Raw genomic sequence first — 22,799 nt, forward strand, 5'->3', positions numbered from 1 at the left:
CAAATACCAATAAATAAAACCATAACGCTGCAGATCTGCTGCTATATCCCAGGGTCTCATGTTGAACCGGCAAACATCCCCTCTTCTATAAAGATATGAATTCTTAATTCTCAGAATCCCATGGGAGAATGGTGGGATGTTCAGTCCCACTAACTATCCCACCATTATCCCATGGGAGGAAAAATATGTCAGATGGGATATTTTCTCCCAGGATTTTTTTTCAAATGGGATAAATCCCACGGATATTGACATTGACAATCAGACATTTTCTCCTATACATGGAACACTTATAAAATTGATCAAGTTTGAATGCTCCTAAATATTCTGTACAGCTGACAACAGATAAATACTCCTGTTTTTTTCGATACAGTTTAAAGCTGTTGAATACAACTCTTAGATTACAGTTGGGGGGGGGGGGGGCATCCAGAGAAAAAAAAAGGAAATTGCCCCAAATCGCCTGGAAATCCTATTTCGGGGAGGGGCGGTGGTGGTGGTGGGTGGTTGTGTTAGGTTCAACTTTCAGTACCAAATTTTTCTTCCTAATATACTACATTACCCTTATTTGACCCTTTCTCTAACAAAAAATGGGGGGGGGGGCAACCGGCCTTTCAATGAACATTTTCAATAGTAATAAGTTATGTTTGGAAAAAAAGTGTAAAGGGACAGGTCTCCCTCCCAAACTCCATACAGTGTCAATTCTCCTGGACTACTGTCGTTCCCTACCTGCCCCACCCTTTCCTGTTGCTTCATGCCTGGATCACCGTTGAATGCTACTTTATTTTCTGTGCAGTTGATCACTGCTGAACGCTCTATTTTCTGTGCAGTTGCATGACCACTGTTGAACACTCCTCTTTTTTTCTTTGCAGTCGATCACTGTTCAATACTCCTAGTTTCAAGTTTCAACTTTTTTAATTAAGACAAAGACCCCAATTTGGATATATGATGAATGTAACAACATATAAGAATGCATGAATGAGTGGCACTTATGTTAATAGTACTATATATGCATATATAGTTCAGAACATCAAATATTTAAGTAAAGAAGGTCCCTATACTTGTAACAAGTTGTGTATTTAAAACACTGATGTTCTCGTATGACAGCTTTGGCGAGGGCTGAAGTTTCTCAAATGCAACTCCAAGGTCAACGTCAAAGGGTCAAATTAAAGGTACTCAGGAGAAGGTCCCGTCAAAAGTAATATCGTGTGAAATATCAAAGCCCTAACCTCAACTATTAAAAAAGTATATGGCCAAGGTCAATTTTAGGTCAAACTCCAAGGTCAAAAGGTAAAAAAATGCTAGTATTCGAAGGATAACCTTGACACAAGGAATATTCATGTGAAATATGAAGGCCCTATAGTACTAATGTTCAAAATTTATACCCAAAGTTAAATTTTTTTTAAGTGCATCAAACTCATGGGTCAAGACAAGAGGGTAAAAATATTTACATCCGTAGAAAGGTTTTGTCACAATAAACATTACATGTATATACTTTGAAGTATGAGGGTCCTAGCACCAACCGACCGTTGAAAGGTGTCAAAGCCAATTTCAAAAGTTTGGTAAATTCTTGCAAATTTGGGTCAAACTACACGATCAAGAGGTATAATGTATTGGCGGTACCCAAAAATGACCATGTAACAAAGTATGAAATATGAGAGCCATAGTTTCAACCAATCAAATGTATGAATTTTAAAGTTTTTGCGGACAAACAGACAGTTGGATGGACGAACATGCCAAAAACTATATACACCCGAATTTTCGATTACGGAGGCATAAAAAAATTAATCTATATGTAATAGAAAATAATGTTACATTAATTTATTTCTGACAATAATATTTTGCGTATATTTTCTTAGTAGTTAATCACTTTCCCCCTGCCCAAGAAAGCTACAATCAAGTAAATACATGTATTAAAAACTCATTTTATATGGCTCTAGTAAACCCATTTTCCAATAAATGTGCGTCACTGTCAACTTTGAAACAAGATGTGTTTGTGAAACACTATGCGCCCGGCGGCAACAAAATTAAAAAACATATTTTTAGCATATAGGTCACAGTCAAGGTCACAAGGTCATTGATCTTGGTGTCATTTAAAAGAACTTAATTAGTGGAGTATGCATACCAAATATGAAGTCTCTATCTTGAATTGTTCAAAAGTTATGGTGAATGTTCAATAAAGATATTTTTAGCATATAGGACACAGTCAAGGTCACAAGGTCATTGACCTTGGTGTCATTTGGAAGAGCTTAATTAGTGGAGTATGTAAACCAAATATGAAGTCTCTATCTTTTATGGTTCAAAAGTTATAGCGAAGGTTAAAGTTTGCAGAAAAAAAAATATTTTTAGCATATAGGTCACAGTCAAGGTCACAAGGTCATTGGCCTAGGTGTCATTTGAAAGAGCTTACTTAGTGGAGTATGCATACCAAATATGAAGTCTCAATCATTCATGGTTCAAAAGTTATAGCGAAGGTTAAAGTTTGCAGACAAACAGACAGACAGATAGACAGACAGGACAAAAACAATATACGCCTCGGATCTTTCGATTCGGGCGCATAAAAAGATTGTCAAATAATAAATTGTTCATAAGAATAGAATAATAATATGGTTTGAAGATAACATTATACTGAGAACATGATTTTTAGTAAAAAAAATATGCTGTGTATATATTCTCCGAAAATTACATATAATAATGTTTGTTTTGATTATAACCCTGAAATCTTTTTAAAAAATGGACTGCAGGGCACTTTGGTAGCGTAGTGGTGGGACATCGGTTAATTTTCACAATCGATCATCGGTTGGAATCGATTACTGCTTCCGATGCGATTTTACCGATTATAATCGGATGTCATAGTTTGGTATAAAAAGCAGACTGTTGCATTTATTTCATATCATTTCTTTAACATGAATATATAAAATATTTAATTTATTGTTTTCTTTGTTATTTTGCTTATTTCACACTTTCTACATACATGCATGGTTTATACTTAACTAAAATTTCCACTAGCCACGTGGACTCCTAAAGTTTTAAATTTAGGAGCCTACAGCTAAATCTGTTAAGCCACAATCTCTGTGATTTTTTAACCCTTTGAATACATCACTGGGTCAATTAAAGTAGATATAATTAAATATAAAATACACTTGTGCATTTGTTTAAAATGAAAATTGAAGTTCAAATTACTTTGTAAAATAAATCTCGCATAAATATTTCAAAGGAAATGAAATTGAAATATTTCCATTTCTAATTTGTTTTCTCTGTGATAACTCTTGGAAAGTTATGGTAGTTTATTTCTTTATAATTCTGCCAGAATGTAAATTAGGCAGGTCGATAGGTCAGGAGCAGCTAAGGAGGCCTAATATGCATACAAATCTAGTGCGCATCTATCTCTGTGTCTGACGCTAAGGAGGCCAAATATGCATGTAAATCTCATGCGGCCTTTGTGTTTGGCGTCAGTGGGCGAGGACTATTGAAAATGTCATGGGAGTCCTCGTGTATGGCACGCCAAATTCACGAAAATGAGATAAACCTAGTTTCACAATTGAAAAACTAGGTTTATCGATGTAAACTATAGTTTACAAACCGTAAACTATAGTTAACGATTTGTTAAGTATAGTTTTCATCTGTAAAACTATATTTAACGGTTGTTAACTATAGTTTACGAATGCTAATCTAAGTTTATCTGTCTGTAATAAGCGTTAACAATAGATTTTGTTGATAAACATAGATTCACGTTTGTAAACTATAGTTTACAATCGTAAACTATAGTTAAGAGTTGTTAATCATAGTTTCACAAATCGTGAAACTATATTTATCAGATCGTTAACTAAAGTTAACGGTTTGTAAACTATAGTTTACAAATCGTGAAACTGTATTTATCAGATAATCTATGTTTTGCAATCGCAAATGATTGTTTTCGGTGTTAAGTATAGTTTACGGTTGTGAAACATAGATTATCGCGTTAACTATGGTTTACAGATGTAAAATATAGATTAACGTTGTTAACTATAGTTTACAGTCCGTAAACTGTAGCTTATAACCGATAAACCTAGTTTATCGACTGTGAAACTATGTTTAACTCATTTTTGTGAATTTGGCGTGCCATACTCGTGTAATTTAAATCGATTAGTCTACATTTTTAAAGTCTTAATCTACAATTTTATTTTACAATGAAATGGAAATATAAGGAATCGCTTTCTAGTTAGTATAGTATGCCAGGGACATCAACGATAGTGGGAAACATGGGATAATTTGCATAACGGGCTTCAATTTATGCATAACGGGCTTCGCCCGTTATGCAAATTATCCCATGTTTCCCACTATCGTTGATGCCCTGGCATACTACACTAATTAGACAGTGATTCCTTAATTTAATTAACAATTTTACAATCCTTTTTTGCAAGGTTATATACTTGTGATTGTGATTGTGATTTCATTTGATTGTCCAATTTTTTTTCACTGAATTCTTAGATATTTTGTAGCAAGTATAATGTGTGCCAAAAGTGAAGATAATTTTACTTTTACACTTTCCTTGATTATCCAGAAATTTGGTAAATGTATTGTGGTACATAATCTGTCATAAAATGTTAATTGTCATTCTAGTGATTTAAAAAAAAAAATGTCGCTTTTCATTTTTCAATAAAATATTTGGAGAGAAAAAAAATTTATCTGCACTTTTGGCACACATCTGTAAACGTCCCAAACAGAGCTCTGGTGAGAATAAGTAGGCCTATCTGACAGTTGTAGCCATTTATGGTACCTCGTAAGTTGTTAGAACTTTTGTTCAAACCATAGAAACCTATCTATATTTACTATAAAATATCTGAGGAGTTGGGAAATATTTTGAAGCCTTTTCAAAATCTCTAAAGCAATTAAGAAATTTTCTTTGATTTTTTAAAAATTAATTTGAACAACAAAAAAGTAGATGTTTCTTTTTTAAAATCAACATTATCCACTTTCACCTTATTTTCGACGTCTTGCGACCTTATTTGATTGAGCATTGGTATAGTTGCTTCCCTTTGACCGGATGTAGTTTACAAGTCAAAAAGATTCAAAATGGCCGACTTGAAATGAGAGAGGCTCGATTAAGAAATTTCCCGGTTCCTTAGGCGATGTCCCGCTTGGCCGACTACTTTGTCGTGATTGGATATGATCACGATAAAGACAGTAAGTATTTTCAATATTTTGTTTTGCTATAAGAATAGGACAGTATACGCATTCTTGTCAAATGAAAGTCAGTCCGAAATGCCTCGTTTATGACATTTGCATAGTTCAAAACAAAATAGAAACCACTTTCATTTGCACTTCTGTTTACTGCCACTGTTCATTGTTTAAGACCTGTACCGGTCTGTGAAAGGTTTTGCTTCATTTGGCACTTTTTTGGATTGTATTTTAAACTATGAACTTGTAAAATGTTTATACCAATTTGGTATCACTCTACTATCACCATAACATTTTCTGAATCTTTCATGCAGAGATAATGCTTACAGAAAACGACATGTTTGAAGAAATACAACAAAAAGTGGAAGTTTAAAAGTATCAAACACACATTTTAAAATATAAATTGTTTATGCACACTATTATATGGTCGATACTTATTTCATTTAATTTTGAGTCAAGTTAATAAATAAATAAATAAATAAAAACATGGTGATTAAAGGCAATAAATAAACCTGGCCTAATCATCAGTGTATTTCTTGCAGGGAATGGGTCAAGTGAGGGACGGATCCTCCAGCGTTTTCCAGAGAATGACTGGGAGGCTTGCCCGTTTACCCAGAGTATTGAGTTGGTAAGTCTGTCAGTCTGGACACTCACAGTATGATCTGTAATGTGGTACAGATAAAAATAGTGATATTTAGAAAACTCTGAAAGGTGTGCAAATTCAGAGGTGTCATTAATTTAAGTTTTTTTGAGGATATATGAAGGGTGTTTTAAATGTTCTTGGAATTTTTTTTAAGCAATCCACTGTATAATCTATGTGTCGGGTCATTTTTTGTAGAATCTGCCTCTTGTTTAGGTCAGGGTAGTCTTTGAGACACTAGATAATTAGTTCCCTTTAAATAACTGGACTACTCTTTGATCTTCTAACAAATATTTATGCTAGGTTTACCTAGTACATAGTTTCAAGTCTAGCATAGGTATGGTAAGAGTTGGTTGTCTGCAATGATCTTGAAAAAATTATATTCTGACATGCATGATATGCTTGTGATCGAATCTTCCTGATATATTTGTCAAGTTGTCTTATGAATTTGAAATCCATAGAGATAGTCAGCTAGAAAGTACAACTGCAGGATTCAAGATTCTTTTTTTGTTTTATGAAAAGACTAACATGGAAATTTTATCAAAAGGGTTGACAATATTTATAAAAATGTGTTTATGAAACACTGATGCCCCAGTATACATGGTATAGCAGTTTATGGTGAGGGTTGAAATGCTAGCCAGACTCCAACTTTCTCCAAGGTTAAGATCAAAGGGTCAAAATTGCTGGTATCCAAAGGAAGGTCTTGTCACGAGGAATACATAGGTCTATGAAATATGAGATCCCTGTGCTTACTATTCAAATGTTATGGTCATGCAAGGTGAAAGTTTTAAAAAAGTGGGTAAAACTCAAAGATCAAAGTAAAAAGGTCAAACTTTTTGGTATCCTTTTAAGGAAGGTTTTGTCACAAGGAATACACATGTAGAATATGAAAGTCCTAGTGCTAAATGTTCAAAAGTAATGGCCAATTGGTAATATTTTGACAAAGTAGTTCTAACTTCAAGAGGTAAATTTGGTGGTACCCAAAGAAAGGACTTGTCACAAGGAATACACCTGTGAAATATTAAAGCCATAGCCCCATCCACTCTAAAGTTATGGGCAATGTTAAAGCTTTTGTGGACAGTCAGACGGAAGGATGGACAGGCCAAAAACTATATACCCCTAAATCCTCAAATACAGGTACATAAAAATTACAAACTATATAAAATAATTCACTGTTCTTCCATGAAAGATATTATGATTCCATAAATTCATAGCATTTGGCACTTGTGTGTATAGTTGTTGCATATAAACTTGAAGCCCCTATTGACCGGTTGATCATTGTTTAAGCTAAAAATTAAGTTGTAAAACTCTCATTGGTGTACTGCAAATTCAGTTTCTCAATGCACATGCACACCAATAAATTGTCTTTTTTTCCAAAATGAAAAGGAACAAAATAAGAAAGCACTCTGTAACAGGGTGTAAACACATCCAGTTTTAGGCTGCAGGAGCATTTCAAATTACTTCCCATAGTTGAACATTTCCTAAAGTTTGTAAATTAACATAATTTATGATACTTCAGAAAAGAGATCATAAGATTAGGATAATTGGTTATTATTCTTTGCTGCAAGTTGCTTATATATATTTAATGCCCACTGCAGGAGTGTTAAGCAACCAGATAAAAAGGCGGGGATAAATAATACTTCTAGATGAAGAAATAAATTAAGAAAATACATGAATTCAAGCAATTTTCTTTATTCAGCATTGCGAATGTTGATTTGGGAGAAAATATTTAATGCTGAAAAATTTATCCTATTAAATCAATGAATAAATAGTATGAAGGAAAATTCAGCATGTTAGGAAGACTAAATTAATAAGGAAGGCTTTTTAAGAGATCTCAAAAGACAGAGGAAATAAATTCTGTCATGTACAGGTGTAGTACTGTTTGATTTACCGGATCAAAGCTATCATAAAGAACGTATAAAACTCTGAAGACAGCAATGAACAAAAGACTATGAATAAAAATTCAAAGGTTATGTTTCTTACCCTAGAGGGTCATGGAATTCATTAAAATCACTTTTATATCTGTTTGTAAAATAACTAAAGTTTTATTTTTAGAGCCTAAGGCTATTAAGTAAATTTGAGATAAATCAATACAAAGATACATCATACCAAGTTAATGGAAACCCTTGAGTAATTATAGTTTCTGTTGTACAATAGCTTGAGTTCTCCAGGGCAGAGGGGAAAAAGTCAAAGCCCTCTCTACACATGATTGAATTTTCCAATCTGTTGAGTGCACACAGAGAATTTCCTTGTGCTACTATCAACTGTGTATACTAGTAAAACCCTATTGTTATAGTTTACCTGAGTTTATTAAGGCATACAATAGTAAATAAAGTATGTTCACCATGTCTGTCAAACCTTTATCTCTATCATAAAGGTTTGATGGTTTACCTAGCCAAGAACTAGTAATGTGGCCATAAAACTAATGATGCTATTTAGCAGCCAGGTGTTAATGGCATGAAATCTTCCATTTGCACCTCAGAAATAAGACATTTCACCATCTCTATCCATGTCGGGTTGGACAGGATTTGAGGCTTAACTAAATCGGCCGCGTAACTGGCTTCCTGGTATTACAAACAACAATTGAGACAAACGGGAAGTGGGACCAAACGATCAATGATTTCAAACTGCAATCATTAATTACTGTTTATTTGTCACTTAGTGATGATAAACTTGTACATTGCAGGCATATATGTCATGTGTATGTGTACATGATTATTTGTGTCAGTCACTTAGGTAAATTGAGGATCATAATACGAGTAAATTGTGTAAGTGTAATGTCACATCCCATTGTCCAATTTCTGAACAAGAAAGAAACAAAGGACTGAGAAATAATTTTTTAATGCATTTCCAGCATGCAGTCTTTTAAACATAGAAGATATAAGCTTAATGATTTTGAGCTTTATTTAGCTGGTTTGCGGTGATTGGGAGAGAGAACTACTTGGTACCGTTTATTATAACTTGTACACTGTTATACCAGCTTGTTCACACATAACTTTGTTATACGAACAGTTTTCTCTTTGTCAAGTTCTCTTTTGCTAGTAAGGAATGGAGAAAACACCTATAACAGGTGGGATTCATTTGTACACAGAGGCCAGCACTGTGGGAACAGTTTACGGAATTCACGGAATGCATTGAGACCTTGGCTATTATACTTGTGTATTGTCTGACTGCTGAGGTTACTGAATTTCTATTTTGACATTTTGCAGTAATTACAATGATTATTGAATTTTCAAAGATGAACACTTATTATTGTTGGATATAAATTCCAGAAAACAAGTCAAGATATACCACAATATGAATACATGTTCATGTTTATGGACAATTCCCTAGAATATAGTTGAAATTTATGTAAGAGTGTCAACTCAAAGAAAATATAAAGCTTTTCTAGACATATTATTAGATCACACAATCAGGCTCTTGTATTTTTGTATTTCAAGTGTATTATCTACTGATTACTTCATTTGATGAATGACACAGTGTGTGTATCATCACTTTAACATATCAACAGCTTTCCAAGAAAGTCCTGCTCCCTTTTATACCAGGGCATAATGAACTACGAATCAGATCCAAGCTGGAATTTTCTAATTTTTGAGCACTTATTAATAAATTGGAAGGCAGGGAAGTTGTATACAAACACTGCCTAGAAAACTTGAACTCTGGAGCCATAATGGCATTAAACAAGCACAATCTAAAATATAACAGCAATACTTATTGGTCAATGATTTAGTCTCAGCCTGCACCTTAAGCTTTGTATGTATACAGGGAGAGCTCTGGACTAGGCTTAATATGTATACAGAGGTGGAGAGCTGTAGACCCTAGGCCTAGTATGTATACACAGTGGAGAGCTATGAACCTATAGGCTTCGTATGTATACACAGGGGGAGAAATGTGGACCTATAGGCTTAGTATGTATACATGGTGGAGAGCTATGGACCTATAGGCTTAGTATGTATACACGGTGGAGAGCTATGGACCTATAGGCTTAGTATGTATACACGGTGGAGAGCTATGGACCTATAGGCTTAGTATGTATACACGGTGGAGAGCTATGGACCTTGTCAAGATTGTAGCACTCATAGAAAACACATCTGAACCGTATAGTGGTTTATTTGAAACTTCACAAGTATATAACATAACGTTATAGTAACGTCTATGACGTCATCGTACTATGACGTCATAGTTCGGTAAATGTCATTAATATAATTGCATTAAATGGTAAATAGAAAAGCATTACTGTCTATAATTCATAACATTCTCCGGCCCACAAAAGTATAAAATAGAGTCTTTGGACTGAAAATATCAGACGCGGTTTTTTAGCTAAAAAATGCATTGATTTCTTTTTAAAAAGTTATTTACAATGTCATATCAAAAATTAGATTATTTCACTTAGAATGACTGGAAATCTGTTTAATAGCTTTCAGTTTTGCCTCACGATCCTTTGTAGGTATTGAAGGTTTGTCATCGTCCCCAGAATTTAATTCTAATGGATACAGTTTTGTAATTGGTCTAGAAGTTATACCATTTCTGGTCTTTAATAAAACAGATCTTATAAGTCCATCTTGGCCGGAAATAAGCTCCTCAATCTTTGCCAGTTTCCACAAATTTCTTGGGTTGAATTCATCAAAAATTTGAACGATGTCTCCGGTCTTGATATTTTGTTTGCTTTCTCCATGGCTGCGATGATATTCTCTTAAGGATGTTAAGTATTCCTTTCTCCAACGTTGCCAAAAGTGTTGAATGACTTTTTGTTGAATGTTGTAATTTTCGTTCGCAGATACATGGTTCAAATCAGTTGTTACATTTTCTTCACTGGAACTCCCAGGATAAGGTAATGACTTGATTTTCCTTCCATATAGTAGATGAGAGGGTGTTAGGGGATCTTCGTCCAATGGGTCGGCTGATGCATAGGTCAGAGGACGGTCATTCAAAATGCATTCAATTTCTACGATGATTGTGTTCAGGACATCTAAATTTACAAAGGATCGTCCCAGTACTTTCCTTAAGCAGTTCTTTGTAAGTCCTATTAGTCGTTCCCAGAAGCCTCCGTACCAGGGTGCTCTCTTAGGTATGAATTTCCATCTTGTACCATGGGTGTTTAAGGTTTCTTGAAGACTGTGTGAAGATGTTAACTTTTTGATTTCCTTAGAAGAAGCAACATATATGGTTGCGTTGTCAGATATCATAATTTTTGGAAGTGATTTCCTGCTGGAAAATCTCCGAAAGGCTAAAATAAATTGTTCTTCAGTGAGGTCTGTTACCAGTTCCAGATGGACAGCTCTTGTACTAGCACAAGTGAAAAGACATATGAATACTTTGCCTTCATGTCCATTCTTTTTTCGTACCTTCAGGGCACCAGTGAAATCCACACCAGTTACAGTAAAAGGAGGTTCTTCTCTCAATCTGTCTTTAGGTAACGGTGGTGCTTCTGGAATGGGATAAGGTTTTCCCATGATTTTTCTACATGTAATGCATTTTCGCAATACAGATTTTACACTCTGGCGAATTCTTTGTATCCAGTAATTCTGTCTCAACAATGTGACTGTACTATTGACTCCTGAGTGCAAATTTCTTCTATGTGCATCTAAAACAATCAAAGTGGTCAGTGGATCTTTGGTTGCTAGGAGTATTGGATGCTTTGCTGTTTTGCTGATTGGTGCATTGTGTATTCTCCCTCCACATCGGATCAAATCCTCATTGTCTAAGTATAATTTCAGCTGTTTTGATAGACAATGTTTAGATTTTCCATCTTTTTGTAGTTCTGCAAAAATATCTGGATAGTTTTCTTGTTGAGCATTTTTAATCCACATCAGTGAGCTGTGTTCAATCTCTGAGACAGTCAGTGGACCTGTAACTTTCTGTCCTTTGGAACAATTTTGTACGAATCTTAGGCAGTTCTTTGTAAGTCCTATTAGTCGTTCCCAGAAGCCTCCGTACCAGGGTGCTCTCTTAGGTATGAATTTCCATCTTGTACCATGGGTGTTTAAGGTTTCTTGAAGACTGTGTGAAGATGTTAACTTTTTGATTTCCTTAGAAGAAGCAACATATGTGGTTGCGTTGTCAGATATCATAATTTTTGGAAGTGATTTCCTGCTGGAAAATCTCCGAAAGGCTAAAATAAATTGTTCTTCAGTGAGGTCTGTTACCAGTTCCAGAATGGACATGAAGGCAAAGTATTCATATGTCTTTTCACTTGTGCTAGTACAAGAGCTGTCCATCTGGAACTGGTAACAGACCTCACTGAAGAACAATTTATTTTAGCCTTTCGGAGATTTTCCAGCAGGAAATCACTTCCAAAAATTATGATATCTGACAACGCAACCACATATGTTGCTTCTTCTAAGGAAATCAAAAAGTTAACATCTTCACACAGTCTTCAAGAAACCTTAAACACCCATGGTACAAGATGGAAATTCATACCTAAGAGAGCACCCTGGTACGGAGGCTTCTGGGAACGACTAATAGGACTTACAAAGAACTGCCTAAGGAAAGTACTGGGACGATCCTTTGTAAATTTAGATGTCCTGAACACAATCATCGTAGAAATTAATTCATTTTCTGTTGGAAAACTGGAAATAATGTTGTCAACATAAAGATTTTCTGTTAACTTCTGTGTCCATGTAGATGCGTTCTCCTTTAAATGCTTCATCAGAACAGCATTCAAAATGAATGGGGAACAAGTAGCTCCAAATAAAACAGATTTAAATCTGTAGTTCACTAACGTTCCGTTAGGATTTGTAGGTTCATCAAACCAGAAGAATCTCGTAACATCTCGGTCTTCCTCTTCTAATCCTACATTTAAAAATGCTTTTTCTATGTCTGTTGTCACTGCATATCCATTGAGACGAAATCGCAGTAATATTGAAGCAATATCATTCAGTTGTGGTGGGATGTTCATCAAACAATCATTCAGAGATGCAGCAGTAGGTGTTTCATGACAGCTACAATCGTATACTATCCTTACAGGAGTTGTAGCTGAATCCTTCTTTACTGGAAAATGCGGTATGAAGTGAACTTTACGATTTGTTGGAAGTTCGCTGTCTATCTTTTCTATGAATCCGCGTTTTTCCTGTTCAGCAATTATTTCCCCATATTTGATCAACATTTCCGGTTCCATTTTGAGGCGATTTATAACACCAACTGTTCTACGGTAAGCTTTATTTTTGTTTAAGGGCAATGCAGGATGGTCCTCTTTCCATGGAAGCTTTACATGGTACCGATTGTCTTGAAATCGTATGGAATCCTTCTGATATGATAGCTGAAAGTTCTGATTACTTGATTCCTCATACTCTTTCTCAGTTCCAATTGCCTCAATCTGCCAAAACTTCTCAATATTGTGCTCCTCCATTTTGTGTGACACCATAACGTTCATCATTGATGTGTTGTATTCAAGTGCATGGGATTGTGATCCATATAATGGTCCAGACAGTAAATATCCCAGTTTAGATTTGATGGCGGTTGGACCCTTTCCTCTAATTATCGTATCCTCCACCAAATTCCAGTACTGATCTGCTCCAATAAGTAATTCAATTTGGAATGCCTCCTCTTGTGCAACAGGATGTGCCAATCTCAAATTCCTCAAATACGATAATTTTGCTGCATTTTCTACATGCGTTTTAATTGGAGCTGCTATCTCTGGGACCACTAAGACTTTGACAGGTATTTCTTCTCTCTGTATAGTTTGGACCTTGACTACAGCTGTCTGCAACTTTTGAACTCCTTTCTCTTTTCCTGATTCTCCAAATCCAAGAATGTTGATATTCTCATGTCCTGTTGGTGTTAATTCTATCTTGTCAGCCAAACTCCTGGAGATAAATGATCTTTGAGCTCCTTCATCAAACAGAATATTAGCATCAGTTGTCAGTTTTCCAGATGTGACAGGTGCAACTGCAGTTTGTAACAAAACGTTTGGTTGATCTCTATGTGAAGATGAATGCATCACTGACGTTTCTGCTCTTTCTGTATTTTTTGCTTGAAGTGAAGGGGTACTCTCCTTGTTGCTTTTGACTACCTCGCGATTTGAACACAAACTTGTGTGATGACGTTTTTTGCAGATTTTGCAATTTGATTTGGATTGGCAGTCTGTAACACGATGTCGGCCCAAACAGTTAAAGCATAACTTGTCTCGTTTGACAATTCTCATGCGGTCAGTGCAGTTTTTGTACTTTGTACAATCATTTGAATAATGCGGCTCCTTACAATATGCACAGCATACCTGAGGTTTCCTTGGACTGAAGTTGTGTTGAACTTGCTTATGACTGGACTTTGAATGGGTATATAAGGTTGATGTTGCGCTTGGTTCTGTTGCATCAATACCTGCTCCAGCTTCTAATATTTCGAGTTCCCTGTAAAGACTGTTTCTCAAATCACCTAATAACCAATCAGTAGAGCCATGTTCACGTGCCAAATTCTTGCGTATTTCAGTAGGTAATTTGTTCAGAATCACAGGTACTAGAAGAGAACCGTATGTATCTTGAGCTTGTCCGTAGGATTCTAAACCTCTGACGTATGTCTCCACTTGGTCATGAAAATGACGCAGGCTTGTGAGATTATTCTTGGGAGTGGGTAGGTCCAAGAGCGCTTGCATGTAAGACTGAGTTATCTTGTGTTTTTGTCCAAACCTTTCATGTAGAAGCTCAATCGCTCTGTTGTAGTTTGCATGTGTGAGTGCAAATCCTGAAATGGTGTTCGATGCCTCTTCTGCTACTAAAGACTTTAAGTAATTAAACTTTTGAACTTCTGTCAACATGTTGTTGCTATGAATAGCCGAATTGAATGAATCCCAGAATGACTGCCACTCCAACACATTTCCCTCAAAAATGGGTAAGTTTAATTTCGGAAGTTTGTGGAAGTTACCACTGTTTGGATTTGAATGAAAGCTTGTAAGGGACTGAGGAGTTCTTGAATTTTCACTGAAATTGTGTCTTGATTGACTATTCTCTTCAATTTGTGAATTTTCATTCTGGTTTGAATAAATGTTGGCTGATGGATTCAAATTTGAACGATGAACTATCAGATGTTTCTTATATTTTCTCATTTTAGAATTAAGATTGAAATTGTACTCATCTGTCTCCAGTATTTCTCTCTCAATATCCTCCTCTGCTGTTTCTGTTAGAATTTTTTCATCCAGATCTCTAAGAATTTCCTGTTTGTCCGTTAATGTCTCCAAAATTGCTTCAATTTCCTCTGCATCTTCATTTTCTTCATCCAGTCTTTTTAGAAGTCTGGTTACAGCACTTCTCTGTCCTGCTCTTACTGCCTTCAGTTTAGAAGTCATCTCTCCTCTTTCGTCACGGCACCAATGTCAAGATTGTAGCACTCATAGAAAACACATCTGAACCATATAGTGGTTTATTTGAAACTTCACAAGTATATAACATAACGTTATAGTAACGTCTATGACGTCATCGTACTATGACGTCATAGTCCGGTAAATGTCATTAATATAATTGCATTAAATGGTAAATAGAAAAGTATTACTGTCTATAATTCATAACAGACCTATAGGCTTAGTATGTATACACGGTGGAGAGCTATGGACCTATAGGCTTAGTATGTATACACGGTGGAGAGCTATGGACCTATAGGCTTAGTATGTATACACGGTGAAGAGCTATGGACCTATAGGCTTAGTATGTATACACGGTGGAGAGCTATGGACCTATAGGCTTAGTATGTATACACGGTGGAGAGCTATGGACTTATAGGCTTAGTATGTATACACGGTGGAGAGCTATGGACCTATAGGCCTAGTATGTATACACGGTGGAGAGCTATGGACCTATAGGCTTAGTATCATGTATACACAGGGGGAGAGCTGTGGACCTATAGGCTTAGTATGTATACACAGGGGGAGAGCTGTGGACCTATAGGCTTAGTATGTATACACAGGGGGAGAGCTATGGACCTATAGGCTTAGTATGTATACACAGGGGGAGAGCTATGGACCTATAGGCTTAGTATGTATACACAGGGGGAGAGCTATGGACCTATAGGCTTAGTATCATGTATACACAGGGGGAGAAATGTGGACCTATAGGCTTAGTATGTATACACAGGGGGAGAGCTATGGACCTATAGGCTTAGTATGTATACACAGGGGGAGAGCTATGGACCTGTAGGCTTAGTATGTATATGTGTGGACTGTCTCTCTCATACTAGTAGTCCTCAAAACGGGAAAAGGGGGGGGGGCTTTGGTAGTAATATATTTCATTACAGGACTTATCATTTTAACACTTGAATTGAAATGTACATTTTTGTACATACATAATGCTATTTAGAATTGAACAGAGAACTTAGTTCCATAGAGGTGGACTTCCTTGTAATATTATTAACCTCCTACTTATCACGACAGGGGGGTACAAGTCACACTCTAACTCCCCAGTGTTAGCAGTGCTCTGCTGTAATGACCAGGAGCAGCAGATGGCAGATAGATAATGGAGAGGCTGAGTCGAGAAATAATTCTATTACTGGCTTCATCTCAGTGTAGCCAGACGTGTTGTATATGTACAAATGGTAATCAATTTAGATAATGGAAAGCTGGGCTAGAGCTCTGAATGGTTTGGATTCTTAAAGCCACTCTTGACCTTGGGAATATATCCTTGAATACTGAATTTGTGTTCCTCGTTTTATAGTAAATGAGCTATCAATTTATAAGTTGTGTTTAAGCTTACTCCTAGAACTTCCTGATTAAAATGCAGTTGATTTTTTTTTTATGAAAATTGAATGTACTTTATGAAGGAGACTTGAATAGATCTTTGTAATGGCATGTAACTGTAATAATGTCACCAAGGGTTATACAGAATCAATGGAATTTAAGCCTTGTTCTATTATTTGGAATCATTTTTTTCTGCATATGCAAAATATAGTCTGAATAAAATTAATTTGTGGAGCCATCTACATCTAATACAGTTGCTGAAAAGTGGCTAGATCTGACTGAAAGGGCAGAATTTCATAGAAATTAAGTTAATTAACTAAGGTTAGAAAATTAATTGATGTTGATGATGCTGATAATGTTGTGTTGAAAGATAAAATGTTCAAAATTCCCACTTTTTGTGAGTTTAATTTGTGTACTCTTACACCATTCCAAGACTAATGAGAATTGATGTCCCAATTAAGATAGCAATAATGTCAAAGTCATTTCTCTTATGCATCTATCTTCATGAAGGAAACATTACTGCAAAATTCATGCAATGTCAATGAGAATAAGAATGAAATGAAGCCCAAACCCAAGGAAACAGGGCTGTATTAGCAATGAGTTTCAGAAAAAAAGTTTTTAAATTAGGAAAAGATGAAGCTTGTAAATGAAAGTTATTTTGGAAGTTTGTTGGTTGAAAACCTAAACATTGCAGAATCTGGGATCCATCAAGCTCTTACGTAACAGCCTGCATCCATCTTTTTTTCCCTATGGTCAGAGGTAACAGCAATTTGAGCTAGTGTATATTTCTCTAAAAAGCTTTAACCTTTCGTGGAGAGATCTGAGAACTAAATCAGCTGTGTGGAATTGTAATAATATATTATTCATTTATCAGAAAGCTAGGAAGCAAATTTTTGAACTTTGAAGTACACTGACATTTCAAAGGATGAAGCTGATAACAACCAGAAACTGAATAAAAGATAATCCTAGGAATTCCATACATCGATACATGACCACTGCTTATCAGGGGCTGTAAACACCTGAAGCTGGAATTCGTGGAAATCACTCAAACACCTTGTGTGATTATCAGAAGCAGACGAAGCCAGATTATTGAGAACTCCTCATTCCTGAAATTAGTTTAATTCTTATTGGATAGACTCTAGAGATATTGTCTAAGATCATTTGAGGCCCTTAGACAGGGATTAGGCCATTTTATCAATTTGTATATGATTTTAATCATTTCATTGAAAACATTTTGACTTTGAATTAATTTTTAGTTTAATTTTGGAGGAGGACAAGTCTGAGAAAATCAAATCAGAAATATTTTATATGCATTGCTAAAGAAACAAGGGCACCCTTTCCTTACGATTCAGCCTGCACTTCAAAAAAAAATGTAAGGACAAGGTAAAAAATTTCCTGCATTCTTTTAAACCTGGGGATCGTTAAATTTTAGTGTGGGAGACATGTGCATTGTGTTGTATTTGTTTTTAGTTGTATGTACTCAATGTCTGTAGTAAAAATAATGCTTTCTGTCAAACCAGACATATTTCAAAATGCAGCCATAGGGAATTTAATCATCTGTCAAAAAATCAATTGCTTAACTTCATTGCTTGATGTAATGGCTGTGTTTAAAACAGCTCTGACATTAATAGAGATGAGTGCAAGCACACCAGGTTTTTGGATGATCCCTATAGTTTAAGTGCAGATTTTGGTTCATTCAGGTATCTTATCATGGTATGTTTTGAGTCAATACACAAAATGTAAGATGGTAGTATGACCTGGTGTATCAACATGACACCAGATTATCTGTTTTCACCCCCTATCATTATCTACAATCAGAAGAAACTGTGATACTCCAGAACCATCAGTAAATTGCAGTAGCAGGAATAATTGTCATTGTTTAATAAATTATTTTATTGAATGACAGTGCTTAAAAGTTAAGAGATAAAAAAAAAAGCAAAATTTAATCCTTTGAAAACAAGATGTACGTTTTTGAAACACTGATGCTACTGTAGGACAGCATGTGGTGAGGTTGAACTTTCTCAAATGCAAGTCAAACTCCAAGTTCAAGGTCAAAATTGTTGGTATCCAAAGGAAGGTCTTGTCATAAGGGATACACCTGCGAAATGTGGAAGCCCTAGTGCTAACTGTTCCAAAGTTATGGCCAAGATAAGAGTTTTTTAAAAGTAGGACAAACTCTGAAGTCAAGGTCAAAAGGTCAAAAATATTTATATCCATTGAAAGGTCTTGTCACAATGAATACACCTGTCAAGTATGAAATCCCTAGCACCAACTTTTCAAAAGTTATGCCCAAGGTTAAAAGTTTGGTAATTTTGGATAAATATGGGTCAAACTCCAAGGTCAAGATGTCAAATTAGTTGGTTTCCAAAGAAAGATCTTCTCACAAGGAATACCCAGTGAAATATAAAAGCCATAGACCCACTCACTCAAAAGTTATGGCAAGGTTAAATTTTTTGCAGACAAAAAGATTAACAGACAAACAGACAGACAGATGAATGGACAGGGCAAAAATTATATACCCCTAAATCTACAATTACAAGGGCATAAAAATAGATATAAAAACTGTAAAAGAGTGATACAGTGTTATCTGTGTTCTGATCAGACACTGGATAATTCCCAACCAGCAGCAGTCAGCCATATGTTACATTTGGAGGGGGTCTAATTATGTAAGAACCAATTAGCTTCTGGACAGATACAGACAGAGGGGGGTATAGACATTACCAGACACCTCACCACATACATACAACTGACACTGGGGCTCAGGTCACATTCCATAGGTTTCTTTGAAAATATCTCAACTCACACTTTTGAGTCTTTTAGCAGTGATTATATCTAGTGGATCAAAACCTCTGACTTACTGGTAGCCTGTGAAAACTTTAACAACTTCATACTAATACACTTAAAGTATTAGCAAGAGCATTCTTTAACCCAAAGCATCCAGTTCAACTATCTCTGATTTAGGCTTTTCTTATATTATGATAGCTCTTCTTCTAATGATAAAATTTGTGTTTTTGGGAACAAACTATTTTAACAGAACAAGTGTGTTTGATTAAAATATTGAGGAATTGCTGGAACTGAGGTGTGAAAAATATTTTCCCACATGACATAGTAAATAAGCTCTTTTATACAGAAAAAAAACCCTAACACACAGCATAATTTAGCAAGTGGCTGAGAGAAAACCAGAGATTTAATCTTACAGACTTAGTGGAAAAAGTAGATGTCTTAGGAGGAATTTAATTTAGTCTGAAGACAGTCTCCCATTGGAGCAAAGTCACTATGTCATTCAGATCTATCAGTTTTGACACCATTATTAGTCTCATAGGATCCAAGCCTCAGTTTCCTGTAGGTACTGTAACTACTGTTAATATCTTCTGTGACTTAGGCTCTGACAGTGATGGATTTTTTCCTGTCCACCTATCATGTTACAGTGTACTCATATATACAGCTTCTAGAGGATTTGTTTGTAAAAATTCAATTTATTAGATCTATTTAGAGGAACTCAATGTTTATTTTAATAATTCAAAATTAATGTGACAATAAATAAATTATTATTGGTTGAGACTCTGATATGAAGGATTGATGAGGGTTGTAAGGAAGTATAATCGTTCTCAAATAGTCAAATAAAGTGGAAATTAAAAGTCATCAGAGTAACGTATTTATTCATGTCACTTATCGATAAACTAGCGAAATATAATTATAGATTGTTACATGTGGGGAAGTACCATTGATCTAACAGTTACTCTCAGATCTGAAAGTATGCATCAAGCACTGTGAAACATACCAGTCAAGTAGTATTTTGAAAATCATTGTCTAACTACATGCATGTTTTTTTTTTTTTTTTTTTTTTTTTTTTGTAAAGTTATTTGTAAATGAATAGCTGTAGTATATACAATGAATCTTAAAGATGCATACTGTTTTTTAAAGTGTGGTTTACCAAGAGTTACAAAGAAATATAATTACTTAAGGAGGAAATGGTTTTTGTTAAACCAACTTTTTAAAAGAGGCTTCAAGAACAAAAACCCAGAATTGATTTGCACTGTGGAATCAATTACAGAACAGGAATTCCTGCGGTGCACGCACAAGTCTGTATATTTAACAGTAATTGATGCAGCAAAGGGTTGATGACCTACTAACTCTCTCCTGCTGGCTATGGTGCTGCTATTGAGAGGCTGCCACACTTCATACCCTGTTTACTGGTATTGAAAGGCTGCCGGCAGTTACTTCAGGTGGCTATAGTGTTGCTATTGAGAGGTTACCCTCAGTAAGGCACACTTCTACTTCTGCTGGCTATAGTGCTACTATTGAGAGACTCCAGGTAGTATGGCACACTGTGTACCTCTGGTAGCTAGTGCTGCTATTGAGAGGTTGTTAACAGTAAGGCACATTTCCTATCTCTTCTGACTAGCTCTGCTATTGAAAAGTTGTTAGCAGTAAAACACACTTCATAACTCTGCTGGCTAGCTCTGCTATTGAGAGGTTGTTTCATAACTCTGCTGGCTAGTGCTGCTATTGAGAGACTGTCAGCAGTAAGGCACACTTCATACCTCTGCTGGCTAGTGCTGCTATTAAGAGGCTGCCTTGGCTAGTGTTGCTATTAAGAGGCTGCACGCAGTAAAGCACATTTTGTACCTCTGCTGGCTATAGTGCTGCAATTAAGAGGCTGCCCACAGTAAGGCACATTTCTACCTCTGTTGGCTTGTGCTGCTGTTGAGAGACTTCCACCTCTGCCAGTAAGGAGTTAGAGTGTTCACTCTGATACTTTCATTTGTCATCAGTTGCAATTTTTCTCGTGTGAACTTTACAATTAAAACACTTGAAACATTTACACTTCCATACGAGATAGTCTCCATTATTTATGCAAGAATTGATGAGGAAGTCAAATAGTTACAATGTCAGTCACTGAAAACAGAGAAGGCAAAGAGATCTATTCATTTTACATTGAAGAAAGCTTTTATGATAAGAAAAGGTGATATCTTCACAACAAATATAAATGGGGAAACAGTATGACGTGAAAGTCTTGTGTCATACAGAATTAATATGAGTTTTATCTGTATTAAACTAGCCATGAGGAAATGCATGAGAATACACATGTAATAGTAAGATATGGATGTTTTTGACATTATACATTTACAGCTTTTGACAAATGAAGAACTGTCATTATCATACATGAATTCTCCATCTGTTTGATAATATTTACCAGTATCAGCAGTGTAAAACATGATATGAAATTTACAGAAATAGAATTTTCTTGATTTATATTAAGGGTAAGATTCCTTTTCGATTATACCAGTTTCACTTACAGATAACTGTTTTCCTTGCAGTTTTGTCGGCCAGTTGGATGGACCCTTTCAGCACAGAGACAACCCCCGGAATTCTTTGTGGCAGTTCTGACGGACATTGATGCAGACCGCCACTATCTGTCCGTCCTGACGTTCAGCGAGAGTATCGCCGTCTCCCCCACAAAGTCAGACGATGGGGACACGGAGGAGGACTCGGCCCTCAATATACATTCCCTCATGTACTCCCCCAAATGTCTTGTTCTGGTCTCACGGCTGGACTACTTTGAAACATTTAAGGTTTGATATATTGTTGCTATTATTTAAAAAAATCCTATTTTCCTGATAGATCTAAATAGAATTGGGTTTCTGAAAAAATAAAGAATAATGAAAACCTGACTCCGGGGCCATAAAACTTAGATGAACTCACTTTGGATCTCAGTCTCACTTTTACCTAAGAAATTAGTAATGGGAAAGTGAGTTTGAGGTCGAAAATGAGCTCCTTTTAGTTTTTTGGCCCAAGGGCCTGCACTTATAAGCTAAGTTGACTTGAAATGTGATCAATAAATTTTGAGTTTTGAATTGTTTTGTAGAATTGTCTGGGCATTATCTATACTGCATATGTGGACAAATTAGATGTACAGCTAGAGGTGTTGGTGGGAAACATACTCGGCTGTGTACAGGTACCTCCGCCAGGTAAATATCTAGTACCTAAACATACAAAAACCCAAATGAAGGAATTCGCAAGGTTTTTATTATTAATAATTGGTAGACAAAGCAAATTGTCATGTACACAAATGTTCACTGATTAGGATGATCAGATTCATCCTTGAGAAAAAGTTCTGTTTTAACTCTGGTGTTTTTTGTTGACAGGTGGTCCTCAGATTCGATTTTCGATTGGTGCGGGGGACAGGCAGGCCCTCCAGCCCCCTGTCAGTGCCACGGTCCCCTCATCACGGAATGTCACAGCGCTACTGTTCCAACAACTAGGTCAGTTTTATAATGTCACAGTGCTACTATTCCAACAAATAGGTCAGTTCTCTAATGTCACAGCACTACTATTCCAACAAAT

General features: G+C 35.8%; 1 protein-coding gene across 1 annotated transcript in view; it reads left to right on the forward strand.

The window, feature by feature from the left end:
* Nucleotides 1-5,006: 5,006 nt before the first annotated feature.
* Nucleotides 5,007-22,799, forward strand: part of LOC134241094 (myotubularin-related protein 13-like) — a 45,821-nt gene continuing 28,028 nt past the window's right edge. The window contains 5 exon segments of the mRNA XM_062723183.1: nucleotides 5,007-5,160; nucleotides 5,697-5,782; nucleotides 21,773-22,027; nucleotides 22,321-22,423; nucleotides 22,601-22,717. Of these exon segments, the coding sequence (XP_062579167.1) occupies nucleotides 5,106-5,160; nucleotides 5,697-5,782; nucleotides 21,773-22,027; nucleotides 22,321-22,423; nucleotides 22,601-22,717 (616 nt within the window). The 5' untranslated portion in view covers nucleotides 5,007-5,105.

The sequence above is a fragment of the Saccostrea cucullata genome, unplaced genomic scaffold (assembly GCF_032062105.1).
Source record: "Saccostrea cucullata isolate Sc308-1 unplaced genomic scaffold, CSIRO_AGI_Scuc_v1 ctg854, whole genome shotgun sequence".
Lineage (NCBI taxonomy): Eukaryota > Metazoa > Mollusca > Bivalvia > Ostreida > Ostreidae > Saccostrea > Saccostrea cuccullata.